This window comes from Aplidium turbinatum, chromosome 13 (assembly GCF_918807975.1).
Source record: "Aplidium turbinatum chromosome 13, kaAplTurb1.1, whole genome shotgun sequence".
Lineage (NCBI taxonomy): Eukaryota > Metazoa > Chordata > Ascidiacea > Aplousobranchia > Polyclinidae > Aplidium > Aplidium turbinatum.
Window position 1 is genome coordinate 21,569,364 of NC_137484.1, and position 14,385 is coordinate 21,583,748.

Below are 14,385 nucleotides of genomic sequence, written 5' to 3' on the forward strand. Positions count from 1 at the left end.
CGAATAAAATAGTACCATAGCTATCTAAATACCACAACAGACAGGAAGCAGCGAAAGACTATATCAGTCATCGAGTCAGTTGCTTCCCAGTTCTTAATGTGACAAATGTCAAGCATCAGCAAATTACGTTGAAACAAGATAGGCTGATTGTCAGTAATATTAATGAAAGAAAAGAAATCATGTGCTGCTGCGATCCTCAAGTGAAGTCCTGTGGTTTTATTCAAATATAAACTTTATTCCGGCGGGTGACTAAAAATAGGAAAAACTTTTGAAATCAATAAACTCTTGTAGCAAGGGCGTTTAAACTTCAGTGCAACCAAGAAAAGTTCAAGCCAATAAAATAAATAGTACAAGGCTACGAGTAAAAACATTTTCAGTAACAGTATTACAAAAACAAAAATAATCACAATTTAAAAAAAGGTATAGGCCTATTGTTCTGTCAAAAAAGACATGGCTGAGTGACTCTCAGTGTGACCTGTTAGGCTGCATGAAACTAGCGCAATGTGACTGTATAATTTGACAAAGAAATTGCTAATTCCCAGCTGAGATATTTGAATGTTTGGTATTGGCAAAAATCACTCTTTTAATGCAGTTTCGTTTAAAATTAGGCTAACTTTGTTTTGAGGCATAGAAACTGAAAGCATCATTCTCAATATCATGACGTCACATGCGTGACAAAGGAGGAGGGTTGTAACCCCCAAAACCCCCCCTTGGCTACGCCACTGCGCTCATCTGTCCATATGTTACCCATAACACTGAAAATTCTCTCAACATTGGCATTACATACAGGGATAGACATTGCATACTGGACAAATTTTAACAAGTTAGGTGCAGTTTCTTTCTGAAAGAAGTTAGTCTACTTTTCCAGCGATGATCTTAACTTATTAGCCACATCACACATGATTGAGTAGCTGGTCTACACAGTCTATAAACAGTTAAATGGCCAAACTTTTAGGCTGTTAGTTGCTCAGGCTAGTGGCTTTCAGTTTGTCAGCTACCTAGGCTGTACAGTGTACACTTCACTGTTGGACTTCGTGCTGGCCAAGTCTGGCTTTGGCGAAATTACATTGGGGTAGCATATAAGGGTTTTCCTCAAAGCACCAGACTCATGCGCTTTTACTCTCTAAGCAGCAGAAGTGTATAGTCACTGGTTAATCCATGGCTATTGGCTAAAATATATTGACAGAATTGTAGACTAAATTAATTGTCAAAATAGTGAACATGTTCACTATCATTATTAGCAAAATAGTTTACAGTGAACATTTTCTTAAAATATTGATTTGTTCACTAAAATAGTGAACATCTGGCAACCCTATTATAGGCTAATGTGATACATGTTGAGTTACTTACTGATTGGTATTAGCTGCTTACATATATATACAGTAGAATTCGCCTATAGTGACCTTGGCTATAGTGACACTTCGCCTATAGTGTTACAAAGTCCCGTTTGCATACGCAACAGTTGAGTAGAATTCGGCTATACTGACACTTCGGTTATGGTGACACTTTTTCCGTGGTCCCTTCAGGTGTCACTATAGGCGAATTCTACTGTATATATAATGAATTTTGATGATGATAAATCTGTGGTATTTTATTTTAAAATCTACGGTACGGTACAGTACCAGTAGTCTATTAAAAAATGGAGCTGGTGTACAAGTCTCTGCCCTGGTAAAAAAAGTACCATGATGTCATAGACAGGAATCGACCAAACTTATAGGGTAAAACTACTTTACCTTTGCGTTACTGTTCACACACTTCAACCCATATGTCTTGGTTGATTCCTGTCTATGATTGATTGATTGATTGAATCTTTATGCTCGGACTGAGAAAGCTTCTTGTAGAGCTTAATCTTGGCAGTTTCGCATACTTGTAGAGGCATTGAATCACTGACGCAGGCCCGGTCACCGAGATTGACAGAGTGAAGTTTCCGATTGTTGAAGTCTTATTAGATGCCGCTGAATGGAGAGCATTCCTTAACGTGCGTTGCTCAATCGCACACCCCGAGAGTCGAACCAGCGCCACTTGATCTTGAAGTTTCTTTGTTCCAGAAGTGACGCGCTAACCAATTGAGCTATCGGGGCGGATGGTATGACATTATGGTATTTTTACCAGGACGAAGACTTATACACCAGCTCTCAAAAAATTGTATGATTGTTATTGTTAGTTTTAATAAGCTATGTTTTTAAGCTATTGTATGGTATTTATTCGAGTATAAGTTGCATCCCCAACTCAGGCCTGTTGAAATGATAACATGTTTTTTATTCACAAATGGTATGCTGCATAATGCATATGTTGCATTTGACTTTTTTGAGTTTGGATCAAGTGAATATGCATCAAATAAACAGGATTGTTTATGTGTGCTACCACTATCCATTGCTCATGCTTCCATTGCATAATGCTGATTGTTTTAAAGAGAGGCGGTACAACTTTCTAATTTTTGGACACAATTTTGAAATTTGCATGTATAAGTCGCACCCCAACTTTGTAAGTGAGTAAACATCTGTTATGCAATTCTGCATCTTATGCTCAAATTAATACAGCACATTAAAATAAAACAAGACAACTGGTTTCTGGTTAGGCCTTGTGCTTTGAATTCTTGATAGTACTTGATTTGTGTCGTGTAATTTTTGGTTTTCCTGCTTTTGTTGTGGTTTGTAGCCTAAAGTTGTTTCAACAGTTTCAAGTCTCCACCTACTTTGTAAATACACATGTTTCACTTTTTAGATGTCTACAAGCCCAATTCTATATTTATTTAGGAATGAATCTTTTGCTAAGTTTAAATTTTGTATCTTCAAAATCTAGTCAAGTCATCTTGCAAAGAATAGCTACCCTGAAGCTACCTTTAAAATCTTTGATATGTGCCAATATTTCAAAAACAACGTTTGATGAAGAGTTGTTACGTGACCCCATGTCCTTGATGCAATATTTTGAAAATTCATCTTACGAGCAACAGAAAATCAATAAATTATATAATGGGATAAAAATTGGGGATAGAGCTTCATTGGCTGAATCTATAACTTTAGTGGAATCTCGTAACTCCAGAAAAAGGTTGATGGGGCAAGTACTGTTACAAACACTCCTCAACTCAAGAAATAATTCAACTAAAAAGTCAAGATTTTCTACTTATCTTGATCATCACATGAAGATCAAAGAAAATTACTCAAATCATCAAACACTAAGGATAGGTATTACTGGGCCACCTGGTGCTGGAAAATCAACTTTTATAGAAAGTTTTGGAATGTTTTTAACTGGTCAATTGGGGTTAAAAGTTGCTGTTTTAGCCATTGATCCATCATCAAAAAGGACAGGAGGCTCTCTTTTGGGTGATAAGACAAGAATGTTAAAACTATCAAGTGAACCCATGGCATATGTTCGACCTTCGCCATCAAGAGGGGAACTAGGAGGAGTTGCTCGCAATACCATGGAAGCATTAATGCTTTGTGAAGGATGTGGTTATGATGTTTTAATTGTGGAAACTGTAGGTGTTGGCCAAAGTGAAGTCGCAGTGGCGGATATGACCGATATGTTTGTTCTAGTAATTCCACCTGCTGGAGGTGATGAATTACAAGGTTTGAAAAGAGGAATTATTGAAAATTGTGATTTTGTTCTGGTAAATAAAGCTGATGGTGATTTGCTGCCAGCTGCTAGAAGAATACAAGCTGAATATACAAGTGCATTAAAATTTATTTCACAAAAATACGAAAATTGGAGACCTCGTGTTCGAAGAATTTCATCCTTACATGGTGATGGATTGCCAGACTTGTGGAGTCTCATGCTTATGTTTTATGAGGATTTAGTTGAATCAGGAAAACTTAATGAAATTCGAAAGAATCAGAGAAATATTTGGATGTGGAACCATATACGCTCTGCTGTCTTATCTCGTTTTGAAAAAGATGCTAGAATTAACAGTAAACTGAAACAGGTTAAAATCCAAGTTGATAGTGGAAACATCACACCAGGGTTGGCGGCAGATATTCTCACCAATGCGTTTTTTGATCACGGCAAATATTCGTAGTTGAAGATAGAGCCTATTTTTCACAATTAGTAGTATGAGTTTTACGGGTCTGCTACTATTCGTTGAGTCCGATTCGGTGAGTTCCTAACCCTTAATCTTAACCCCTAACCCTAAAACGGCAATGATAATTAGGCTACGGTACCCGATAATTTAAAGAAAAAATTCAAAAAATCACTGAATAGGGAATCGGACTCACCGAATTAGACTCACCGAAACGGGCCATTCCGGAGTTTTACACAGTATTGTGACATGTTACACTGAGAAAGTGTTCGAAAATAGTGCTATTGTAGGCATATAATAACTATTTCCAGAAGCCTAACATGAGATAAATACTAAAAAATTGGTTCGATATATAAATGTTGGCACACTATTTTTTTTAACCCTTTACTACGCAATTTTTGCAAGGACATAACATTTTTTTGTCTTTATGCCTTTGTAGCCTGACAATTTACACCATGCTTGCTCTCTGCATATTCGGGAAAATGTCAAACTTGATCTGTGCAAGCGCCGATACTGGGAATAGGCTTTACTGGTTTCTTCTGTAACTTTTGCTAAAAAGTTCGTCAACTGAGGTGAAAGGTCGACCTTTTCGTTTGCACACTGTCCCTCCTTCCTGACAAAATGATTCTACCAGTGTTGTTTTGAAACGATAGGACACATCTTTCCAATTGCCTTGTGATCTTCTCTGTATTCTAACCAAGCACTGGCAGTTGGCACACATCATATCCACAAAATGGAAAAAAAAATTGTGGTAAATCTTTCTTGAACGTATGCAGCTCCTGTAAAGTGCAATCAAATGATCCAATCTGTCAACACTCCCCATTGGCTGTTGTACAGGTTCACAATGGCAGGGACCTGGAATCTTGGATAGCAATTTTTCTTTTTTGTCATACTTCATTTTCTCTACAGTGGGTAGCACAGGAGCACAAGTCACCAAAATGTGGACACATCGTTTGTCAAAACATTTGACTGCCCTGACATGAGCGCCACAGATGACTGTGGAGCGTTCTTCATACTTTCCCCTTCCTTTTTGTATTTCTTTTTTCAGCTGGAATGCTGATGTTAGGAACTCTATTTGGGCAAACAGCTCCCAAAAATTGAATTCCAACATTATTCAGCTCACATACATAGCAGTCCCACACTAGTAAACCAGTTGTCGAAGAACATCTTGTAATTTTTATTTCGTGGGACATTGGAGACCATTTGCAACACTATGTTGCCGCTTGCTCCTATGTCAGGAAATCCAACCACAGGAGATATTTTTCCACAATAAATATCGAAGTTGTGAACAATCCCTTTGTTATTGATCAGCACAAAGATCTTGTATCTCCATTTTTTGGACTTTTTAGGAATATATTGTTTGCAGAACTTTGTGTTTTCCCTTGTATAATATGGTACGATTTGTTTGTCCACACAGAGATACTCATTCTGAGGAGTACGTTGGACTTTTTTTGCAGATGTTCTATCAATGGTCTAATTTTGAACATCCGGTCAAAATTTGGTTCTTCACAGGAGGGTTGCAGATCATTATTATTGAAATGAATGTTCCGTTTGATTTCCTGCCACATGACATCAGCTACATTTCCATTGCGATACACTTTGCTCTAGTGCAGTCGATTACTGGACAGAGCTGCACATGCCATGTATATACATTACCATCCCTAAAAATTGTTCCAGTTCCTTTACAGTCAGGCGTAGCTTTTGCTTGGATTTTTTTGAACTGATTAAAAGTTAGACTCATGAACAATCATTTTTAAAAGGGGTTTATCAAAATAGTATTGAAAGTAGCCAACTGGATTTTCAAGAAATGGAGCTGATTGAGGTGGGCCTTCCCAGTCATATGGCATGAAGGATGAAGAATTTTTTCTCCAACAGTAACGACTTTTATCTTTGTACACTGCAGGATTACCGAAAAAGTTATCTGGAGGTACAGCACCTAAACGAAAACAAAAAGGTGTACCGTATCATTCCATCTGCAGTAACAAATATAATTAGTAAGATAGAATATAATTTCAGCTTGAAAAAGCAATTACATAAAATATATATACAACATACTATGCCATTGCCACCATTCTCTTATCAACGCCACAGGCCAATAAAGGCCTTATCTGCTTAGTGCTTATTCATGGAAAGATTGGAAGCATCTATGTTTTATAATACAGTTGCAACACTTAAACAAAATGTATTGGTACTTTACACTGGCAGCTCATGCCGGGTTGTACCTGCAGCATTTGAACCTTGAGTCAATAATGGAGTTGGCTGTTGGAAGTCATCCGTGTCTTCAGAGGAGAACTGTTCAGCTTCATCCTCATCTGTTATGTAAACACAAATACAGTATTAGCATTTTTATAAATAATTTCGAAATGATTTTTAAACACGGTTGTAACTTGTAACACTCATGGAAAAACGTTAGAAAAGGAGTTATAGCTAATTGCTATATTGTTGCAATTTCCTGTTTTCCACTGGCGAATATTTACTGACGTTATTTATTGTTTTGTGTGCAATTTTGAGTTAATGATACAAAGTTTGTTAAAAAAGGTGCATAAATAGTTGTGGATCTTATTCTTATTTAGACCTTTGCTCAGTTTGGATGAAATAAATTAGTTTTTGTCGCTTCCTTTTAAGATAAAATGATTAATTAAATTTGATTGTTAACTTTTTTGCTAAACATAATGTGGCTTGTTTTCAATAGTTGTCAAACCTGTGTCCTTTCAGTATGTTGTGTAGGTGCTTTCACCAGTTGACTTTATATACTACTTAGTGGATGGGTCATTCCATGCCAAATGAGCAAATTTTTTTGAAAAATTACACCACATGTCATAGATTTTATTGAAATTTGGCATACTTGTAGATGTCAAAGAAATATGAAAAATGCAAAAAAAAAATTTTGAAAAATTTTCAATATTAGCGAAGTTATGGTCATTAGAAAAATCGCCATTTTTGCCTGTTCCGCTTCAGTGATTTTGCCCAATTTTATGTCATATTTCTAATTTCTTAACCTATGATCATACAATACGTCTGAAAATTGCTAGACAGACAGTTTAAGACCCAAGGAATCCAAAAATGTAGATTAAAAAGTAGTCAAAGAATTGCTTGACATGATTATAAAGGTTTCAATTAGCTACATGCATTTTTCGGAGGCCAAACTTTGGGGGCCTATAAAAAAAATGGGTATAAAAATTAAGAACTGAAATTCACATGTTTTATACTTATACCAATACTCTTTCATGTCAAATAAAAAATATGAATTAATTTTGATAACTACTATGATAAAAGCTAATTTTTCTGATTTTTGCAAATTTTGTACTTTTTCACACTCATTTTTTCAAGAAAAATTAGTGATGATTGATGACATCACAATTTACATATTGTTTGTAATGACAATTGCAATGTAGCTGATGGATTGTTGAATAATTCTTCAATACAATCTTTGTGTGCGTTGTCATGAAAAATATTGACAATGTCATTTGTATCTGGTTTAGGAGCTGACTAATCACAGTCCATGGGCTAGTCTTTTTGTCGACATAAGTCTGCACTCTGATCAGTCAGCTGCTCAGACAGATGCAGTCGGCAACTACAGAATCACAGAACAGCAACCAACAAATACACCGAACAACAATAATTACCGAACTGTCTGTAGATAATAAATCTTAAGTAGATTCACTGGAGATGACACATGAGTGAAAACATACAATATGACAATTCAGTAAACACACTGGTAAATACCCAAGGCCAAGAATGATTTTTATTTAGCAAGCTTTTATCTTAAACAAGACTTCATCTGGCTAATGTACGGTATTAGTCAAGTTGAATCTTTATCTAAAAATTGATTCTATTTGAATAAGACCATAAATTAACATGATTATGTCTTTGATAAAGATAAAAGCCGAATAAAAATAATTCTTGGTTAGGCACTTGAATAAGGCAGTAATGATGCTCTTCAGTAGTAGAGCGAAATGCATATGCCATAAATAGGGCTCTGCTGATTCTCCAAGCATTTTTAATACAAAATGGTGAACTGATACGTGATGGAGAATCGCTGGCCTGCTGCTTCATAGTCAGGAGATCCCCTATCCTCAATGGAACTCAATAAATAAAAAGGAATCTATTCAGCTGTCCATTTTACAAAATATTGCCTCTATCCTTTTAAAATCTTTGTCTAAAACTGTGTATTGTCGTCCACTTGAAGTTGAAGGCATGTCTATATTTAGAAGGATATGAGTATAAGGCACATAGCAAATGTCTTCCCTTGCAGGCCAGGAAAAAGATCTTGCAGGACCACGTGGGTGCATGAATTTCACTTCTGCATCACATTCCTCTTCATTAACAGACATCACCATTCCAATCCACCAGTTTCTATCATATAAGCAGGCTACATAGTTGTGAGGGGTTGGTCGCATTGTAAACTGTTGCTGCTCAAAATTAAACACAAGGTCATAATGATCCTGCAATGAGACTCTCTTGATTCCGATTTTGTTGTCATCTAATGGGATGAAATGGTGGAAATTCCTTGTTCCTGGGATGGATTTCTTAGCTAGGTGGTAACGCTGGTTCATTGCTGTGCGAACTGGTTCCATGGATTCCTTGGAAATGAATACAAAGTCAATGCCATGTATGTTTTCCCTGCAAAAATCAAACAATTGGGCTGTTGTCAATATCTGGTCTTCATAAGGTCGTTGAAGGCTTGCCCTAGTACAGTGGTTCTCAACCTTTTTGACCCACGGACTATTCTCAAGCTCGCCTATGTATCCGCGGACTCAAGCTGTATATTAACGAAAAATAGGTTTTTTGATTTCTATCCAAGAGAGTTTAATACGGTATCAACGAAAAAAGCAAGCACTGTTTTTCACTCAACACACACTCAATGAGAGCCTTGTCCTTGAACTTGCTTGACAAGTTTATCGAATTCCGGAATTATGGTTGTCAGTGCACATCTGAGGTCATCTTCCGGTTGAAGTCTATTGCGATACTTCGTTTTGATCATCGTCAGAGTTGAAAAGCCAGATTCACACAGGTATAGCCTACGTGGTTTGTTGGAAATGGCAAAAGAGCTGTTGCAGCTTGCTTGCAAAGATCTGAAAGACTAGGCTCCATCGACCGCACATTTGCCCAAAATTGAGTCAAAGAAGCCTTTTTAAACTTGTCTTTCCACATCTGTCGGCTTTGCAATTCAAGCAACTGTTCAGCAATGCAGTCCATATCTGAATGAAGTTCTAGCGCTGACACCTGAAAAGGATTCCGAACCCAATTAAAGATCCTGCAATAATCGTTGGAAGGAATGTAACGATCCAATTCAGAAAGAAATGTGTTGAGGTGCTCAAGAAAGATGGGAAGAATGACGCCCAAATTGATATCTTTCTCTTCCACAAATCAGCTAACCTCCCACTTTTCATTCGATGCATCCACAGCTTTATTTTACGTTTGAATGCATCAATACTTTCCAAAACATCAAAAAATAGTTTCTCTTTTCCTTGCATAGAACTATTCAGTTGGTTTACATGGCTGAAAGCATCGGCCAAAAAATAGCAACTTCGCAATCCATTCATCATCACGAAAGCGATCAGCAAGTTCATGATTTTGCTCTTTTAAAAAAGCTTGGGTTTCCTCTTTAAGAGTAGCCACTCTCTCAAGCACCTTTCCTCGTGACAACCAACGAACAGTTGAATGGAACAGAAGCCCACTGAGTTCCGCTCCCATTTTGTCACACAAAGCATGAAATAAGCGAGTGTTCAAAGAACGAGATTTAATATAATTCACCACAGATACAACCTCTTTGAAAACTATGGCAAGATTTTCTTGTATTTCTTTTGTTGCCAAATTTTCTCTGTGGAGAAGACAATGAACAACCGAAGTGTTATTGTTTTTCTTTTTCACAAAACTCATGAAGCCTTTCTTACTTCCCATCATGGCTGGAGCACCATCAGCACAAACAGACACGCAATTAGACCACTCAAGCTGATGTTCTTCAAGGAAGTAATCCACTTTCTTGAATATTTCTTTTCCTGTGGTATTTTTAGCAAGTGGACGGCAAAACAGAAACTGCTCAACGAAATCATTTGTGTCAAAATATCGCACAAACACCATGAGCTGTGCATCACTTCCGATATCGGTTGTCTCATCCAGTTGCAAACTAAATCTTTCACAGCATCTTATGGCAGCGATTGTTTGTTGCAGAACATTTCTTGAGAGTTCTTCGATACGCCGCTTCATGGTGTCGTTTGACAAAGGAACCATTTCCAGTTTGTTAGCAACAGCATCACCACACATTATCCTGGCCATTTCAACAGATGCTGGTTTAATCAAATTTTCTCCAGCTGTGTGAGGTGCTTTTGCACAAGCGATTTTCCAGTCACTGCATGACTGTGAGAATATACTATTCCTCCTCAAGCAGTTGGGCGATCAATGCGACTTCGCTTCACCTGATGCTCTTTTTCTTTAAATACTTCAAGAGATTTGTTAACAAAATTTCAATGGTTTGATTCTAGGTGCCGACGAAGTTTCGTGTCCTTTAAAGAGCTGTGAGCTAAGACTGTTAAGCACAACACACACTGCGGCCTCACTTCGCCATTCACCTCAATCGAAGTAAATCCAAGCTTCAAGTATTCATCATTATATGCAAAAACTTGTTTTCTTTTAGCCATTTTAAGTAATTCTGTCTGAGACTGTTCACCAGGCATCTAATCCAAAACAGTCAGTTTTAGAATTTTAGCCAATTTATTATGACATCACAAAGATAAAGTTGGTGAAATAGGAGCATTTTACGTTTTATTTGTAATACAATATGAACTGACTACTAGCAAAAGCAACTGTGCTCGCGGACTCATCCAGGCCCTTCCGCGGACTCATTTGAGTCCGCGGACTCGGGGTTGAGAAACACTGCCCTAGTAGCTGTTGGCTTGATGGTTCCTCCGATCCCATCACAGGGAGACTTGCCATGACTGGTAGCAAAAAATACCCATTCTGCTGTCACATTAAAATCTGCTTCATGTTTGCAAAGATTGAAAAAGTTTTTCCGGTTTTTGTATTGGGCTGCACACCCATCTGAAAAATAAATTATCTTTGATAAATGTTCTATTTTCATCTTGACATATTCAATGCTTTTCTTCTGTATCTGGTAAACTAATGAGACGTCATGATCCATATCATCAGATACAATGCAAAAGGAGAGACATTGAAGGTGATTTTCGACACGATAATACACACACACAGGATGCAACGTGGCTTGCAATGTATTCCAGTGATAGGATTGGACCTCATCTTGTACTGTGAAGGCAAAATTTTCTGCAAAATCCAACAAAAGAATGGCGGTGTTTTCTGCGATACTTTCTTTGCATTGTCGGAGATAACTTGATTGTGACTTGGCAATGTAGGAATGCGATGTTAGCTTTTCCAGGTCATCAACTAAAGCAGAAACAAACTCTGGCACTGATGTTGTTAACTGTGCTAGAGTTGACCTATCAGTAGTAATCCATTGTCTATATGTTATTTCAGTGTCATCATCATATTCACCAATGATATTAAATAGGTGTGTCTTCAAGATTTCTGATGATGGGCACTCACTGCATCGATGTATCATGCAGTCTCTGTTCTGTGTGCTGCACACAAGGAGTTCCATCATATCCTTGTAATCGTTTCTGGTGTTCAGTGCATTTATAAGTAGTTTGGTGTTTTGGTGCATGGTGCAAACACACACTGCATGTGTACCACTGGCTCCAGCCAGAACACACCATTTGGGTCTTAAGCTGCAAAAAGAAGAAAACCCTATCTGCTTTAATGGATACCTGGTCTTAAATGCACTAAATAGTTCGTTTAAATTACATAAAACTAAATGTTTCTGTTTGTGTACATTTCTACTTATGCTGACACTGTCTTTCTTACCAGGCATTATCCTGGTAAATTCTTCATCTTCATAAAAGTTTATGACAAGTTCTTTGGTTTCTTTGCTTAAAACTTTTCCTTCGCTCTTTTCTGGTCTTGGTAAAATTCCCTTTCCCTTCTTCATTTTTCTTGCTTTTTTCACTTGGTACTTTGTTACCCCAAAATGTTGTGCAGCCCTTTCAACTGACCAGGTATCGGGGATCAAAGTAAGAAGCTGCATTGTGGAATTCCTGTCAGCTGATCTTAACTTCTCATTAACGGCTTCACAGAGCCGATTTGAATGCTCAATCTTTTCTTTAACCTTTTTGGTAAGACAATCTTGCTCTTCTCTGATTTTGAGTGATGGACTTCCCTGCTCCACATTGCCAAGGAGAACATTTGCAGATCTGAGAATCTTGCGCTTAGCTTCAGCAACTTGTGTTTGCATGCTTTTTCCCATGCCTTTTTAAGGGTGATACTGAGGACACTTCAAATGATGTGTTCATTTGATCAACATCCATGGTTGAATGGAGAGGAGACTCTGACCCACTAACTGTGGCTAGTGATGCACTGCTGGTAGTGTCATCATCACCTAAAGATTCTAGCAAACTCCAACATGCTCGGCAGATCTTGTAACCAGGAATTATAGTTTTCCCACTGTTCAAAGCCCATCTATCTGCTTGAAGCAGAGAAATGTCAACCAAGCCAAATTTGGAAGGTTTTTTATGTTTGGCCAATGGGTCACAACACTTTTTATGCTGCAAATGATATTTTGACAGATAGGCCATATGGTGATGCTTACAGATACTTTTAATCTCATCTTTTGCCATCGAAGTTCTGCGACAAATTAATTCAACATCTGTTTCTGTAAGTCCACCTATGTCCACAAACCCACTGCTTCTAGCATAGTGAATTTTATGGCATGTTTCCTCCATTTTTTTTCCAATGTCACATTGCTGTGATGAATCCATAGCAATTGTGTTATTATAAAACTTACTTTTAACTCTGAAATCACAGTTAAAAAAGTAATTACTTGTTGTATTTTTAGACAGATATAATAAAAATGAAGTAAGTAAGGTCACAATAACAAATAAACTGTCAACATACAAAACGAAGTGATAATAATTATAGCCAAACAAGTAAGTGAAAATCCATTGACCTCCTGATACATACTGAGTGTACAGAAACAACGCAATATATAGCAAGAAAGAAATGCAACTGAGAAACGTGGTACAGAATGCTGATTGATTACGACGCGCACTCGCGCAGTGCGGTGGTAATCAATTCCTACGTCTGTACCAAAAAACGCTGAAGGTGATTATGCAGTGACGCTGGTCACGAGTTACATAATATCAACGTACATTAAATGGCGACTACAAACAAATCGAGACAGCAACTCATAAGCAAGAAGAAGATTATCAGTATTTAATTCATTCACCAGCTACATTGCAATTGTCATTACAAACAATATGTAAATTGTGATGTCACCAACAAAAATCTTAAACAATGAGTGTAAAAAAGTACACAATTTCCAAGTCAGCAAATTTAGCTTTTATCATAGTAGTTATCAAAATTAATTCATATTTTTTATTTGACATGAAAGAGTATTGGTATAAGCATAAAACATGTGAATTTCAGTTCTTAATTTTTATACCCATTTTTTTTATACACCCCCAAAGTTTGGCCTCCGAAAAACATGTAGCTAATTGAAACCTTTACAATCATATCAAGCAATTCTCTGTCAAACTTTTAATCTACATTTTTGGATTCCTTGGGTCTTAAACTGTCGGTCTAGCATTTTTCGGCCATTTTGTGTGATCATAGATTAAGATATTAGAAGTCTGGTAAGAAATTGGGCAAAATCACTGAAGCGGAACAGGCGAAAATGGCGATTTTTCTAATGACCATAACTTCGCTAATACAGTATTGAAAATTTTTCAAAATTTTTTTTGCATTCTTCATATTTCTTTGACATCTACAAGTATGCCAAATTTCAATAAAATCTACGACATGTGGTGTAACCCATTTGCTCATTTGGCATGGAATGACCCGGATGCAACAACGTAATAATATGTTTATTTTGCCTATTCAAGGTTGGTTTTTATTATGGGTTTTCAACAGTGAATTTGCTTTTTGTTTTTGTGCATCTGAATGGTTTTAACTACTATAAAAAAATATCAATCCAAGAGTCAGTTCAAGTTTCGTATTTTTTGTCTTTAGATTTCTGTTAAATGTGCTCTGTCAGGTCGACCACTCAGGCATGTAACAACTCAGCAAGTGCTTCAACTCAGCAAGTATATACATTTCAGCTACTGCCAAGTCAGCAAATGCGGTTTACTTGCTCACCTCGGACTCACCATGCTTGTCAAACTCATTTTGCTGACTTGTGACATTCCAAGTTTCGACTTGCTCAGTTGTTACTTTCTCAGTTTCATCATAACTTCAGCCACTTGCTGAAATGTTGCTAGCCCAGTTGTCACTTGCTCAGTTTTTAACTGCTGACTTGTAGGAGA

At 37.2% G+C, this 14,385-nt stretch overlaps 1 protein-coding gene across 1 annotated transcript; it reads left to right on the forward strand.

Moving 5' to 3' along the window:
* The first annotated feature begins 2,758 nt into the window (after positions 1 to 2,758).
* On the forward strand, positions 2,759 to 4,015 carry LOC145781738 (methylmalonic aciduria type A protein, mitochondrial-like). Its single transcript, XM_082593408.1, has one exon. The coding sequence runs from the start codon at positions 2,759 to 2,761 to the stop codon at positions 4,013 to 4,015; it is 1,257 nt and encodes a 418-aa protein (XP_082449534.1).
* Positions 4,016 to 14,385: the final 10,370 nt, after the last annotated feature.

What these genes read in the sequence shown, in the direction of transcription:
- LOC145781738 (XM_082593408.1), top strand. Translation starts at nt 2,759, where the DNA reads ATGAATCTTTTGCTAAGTTTAAATTTTGTATCTTCAAAATCTAGTCAA.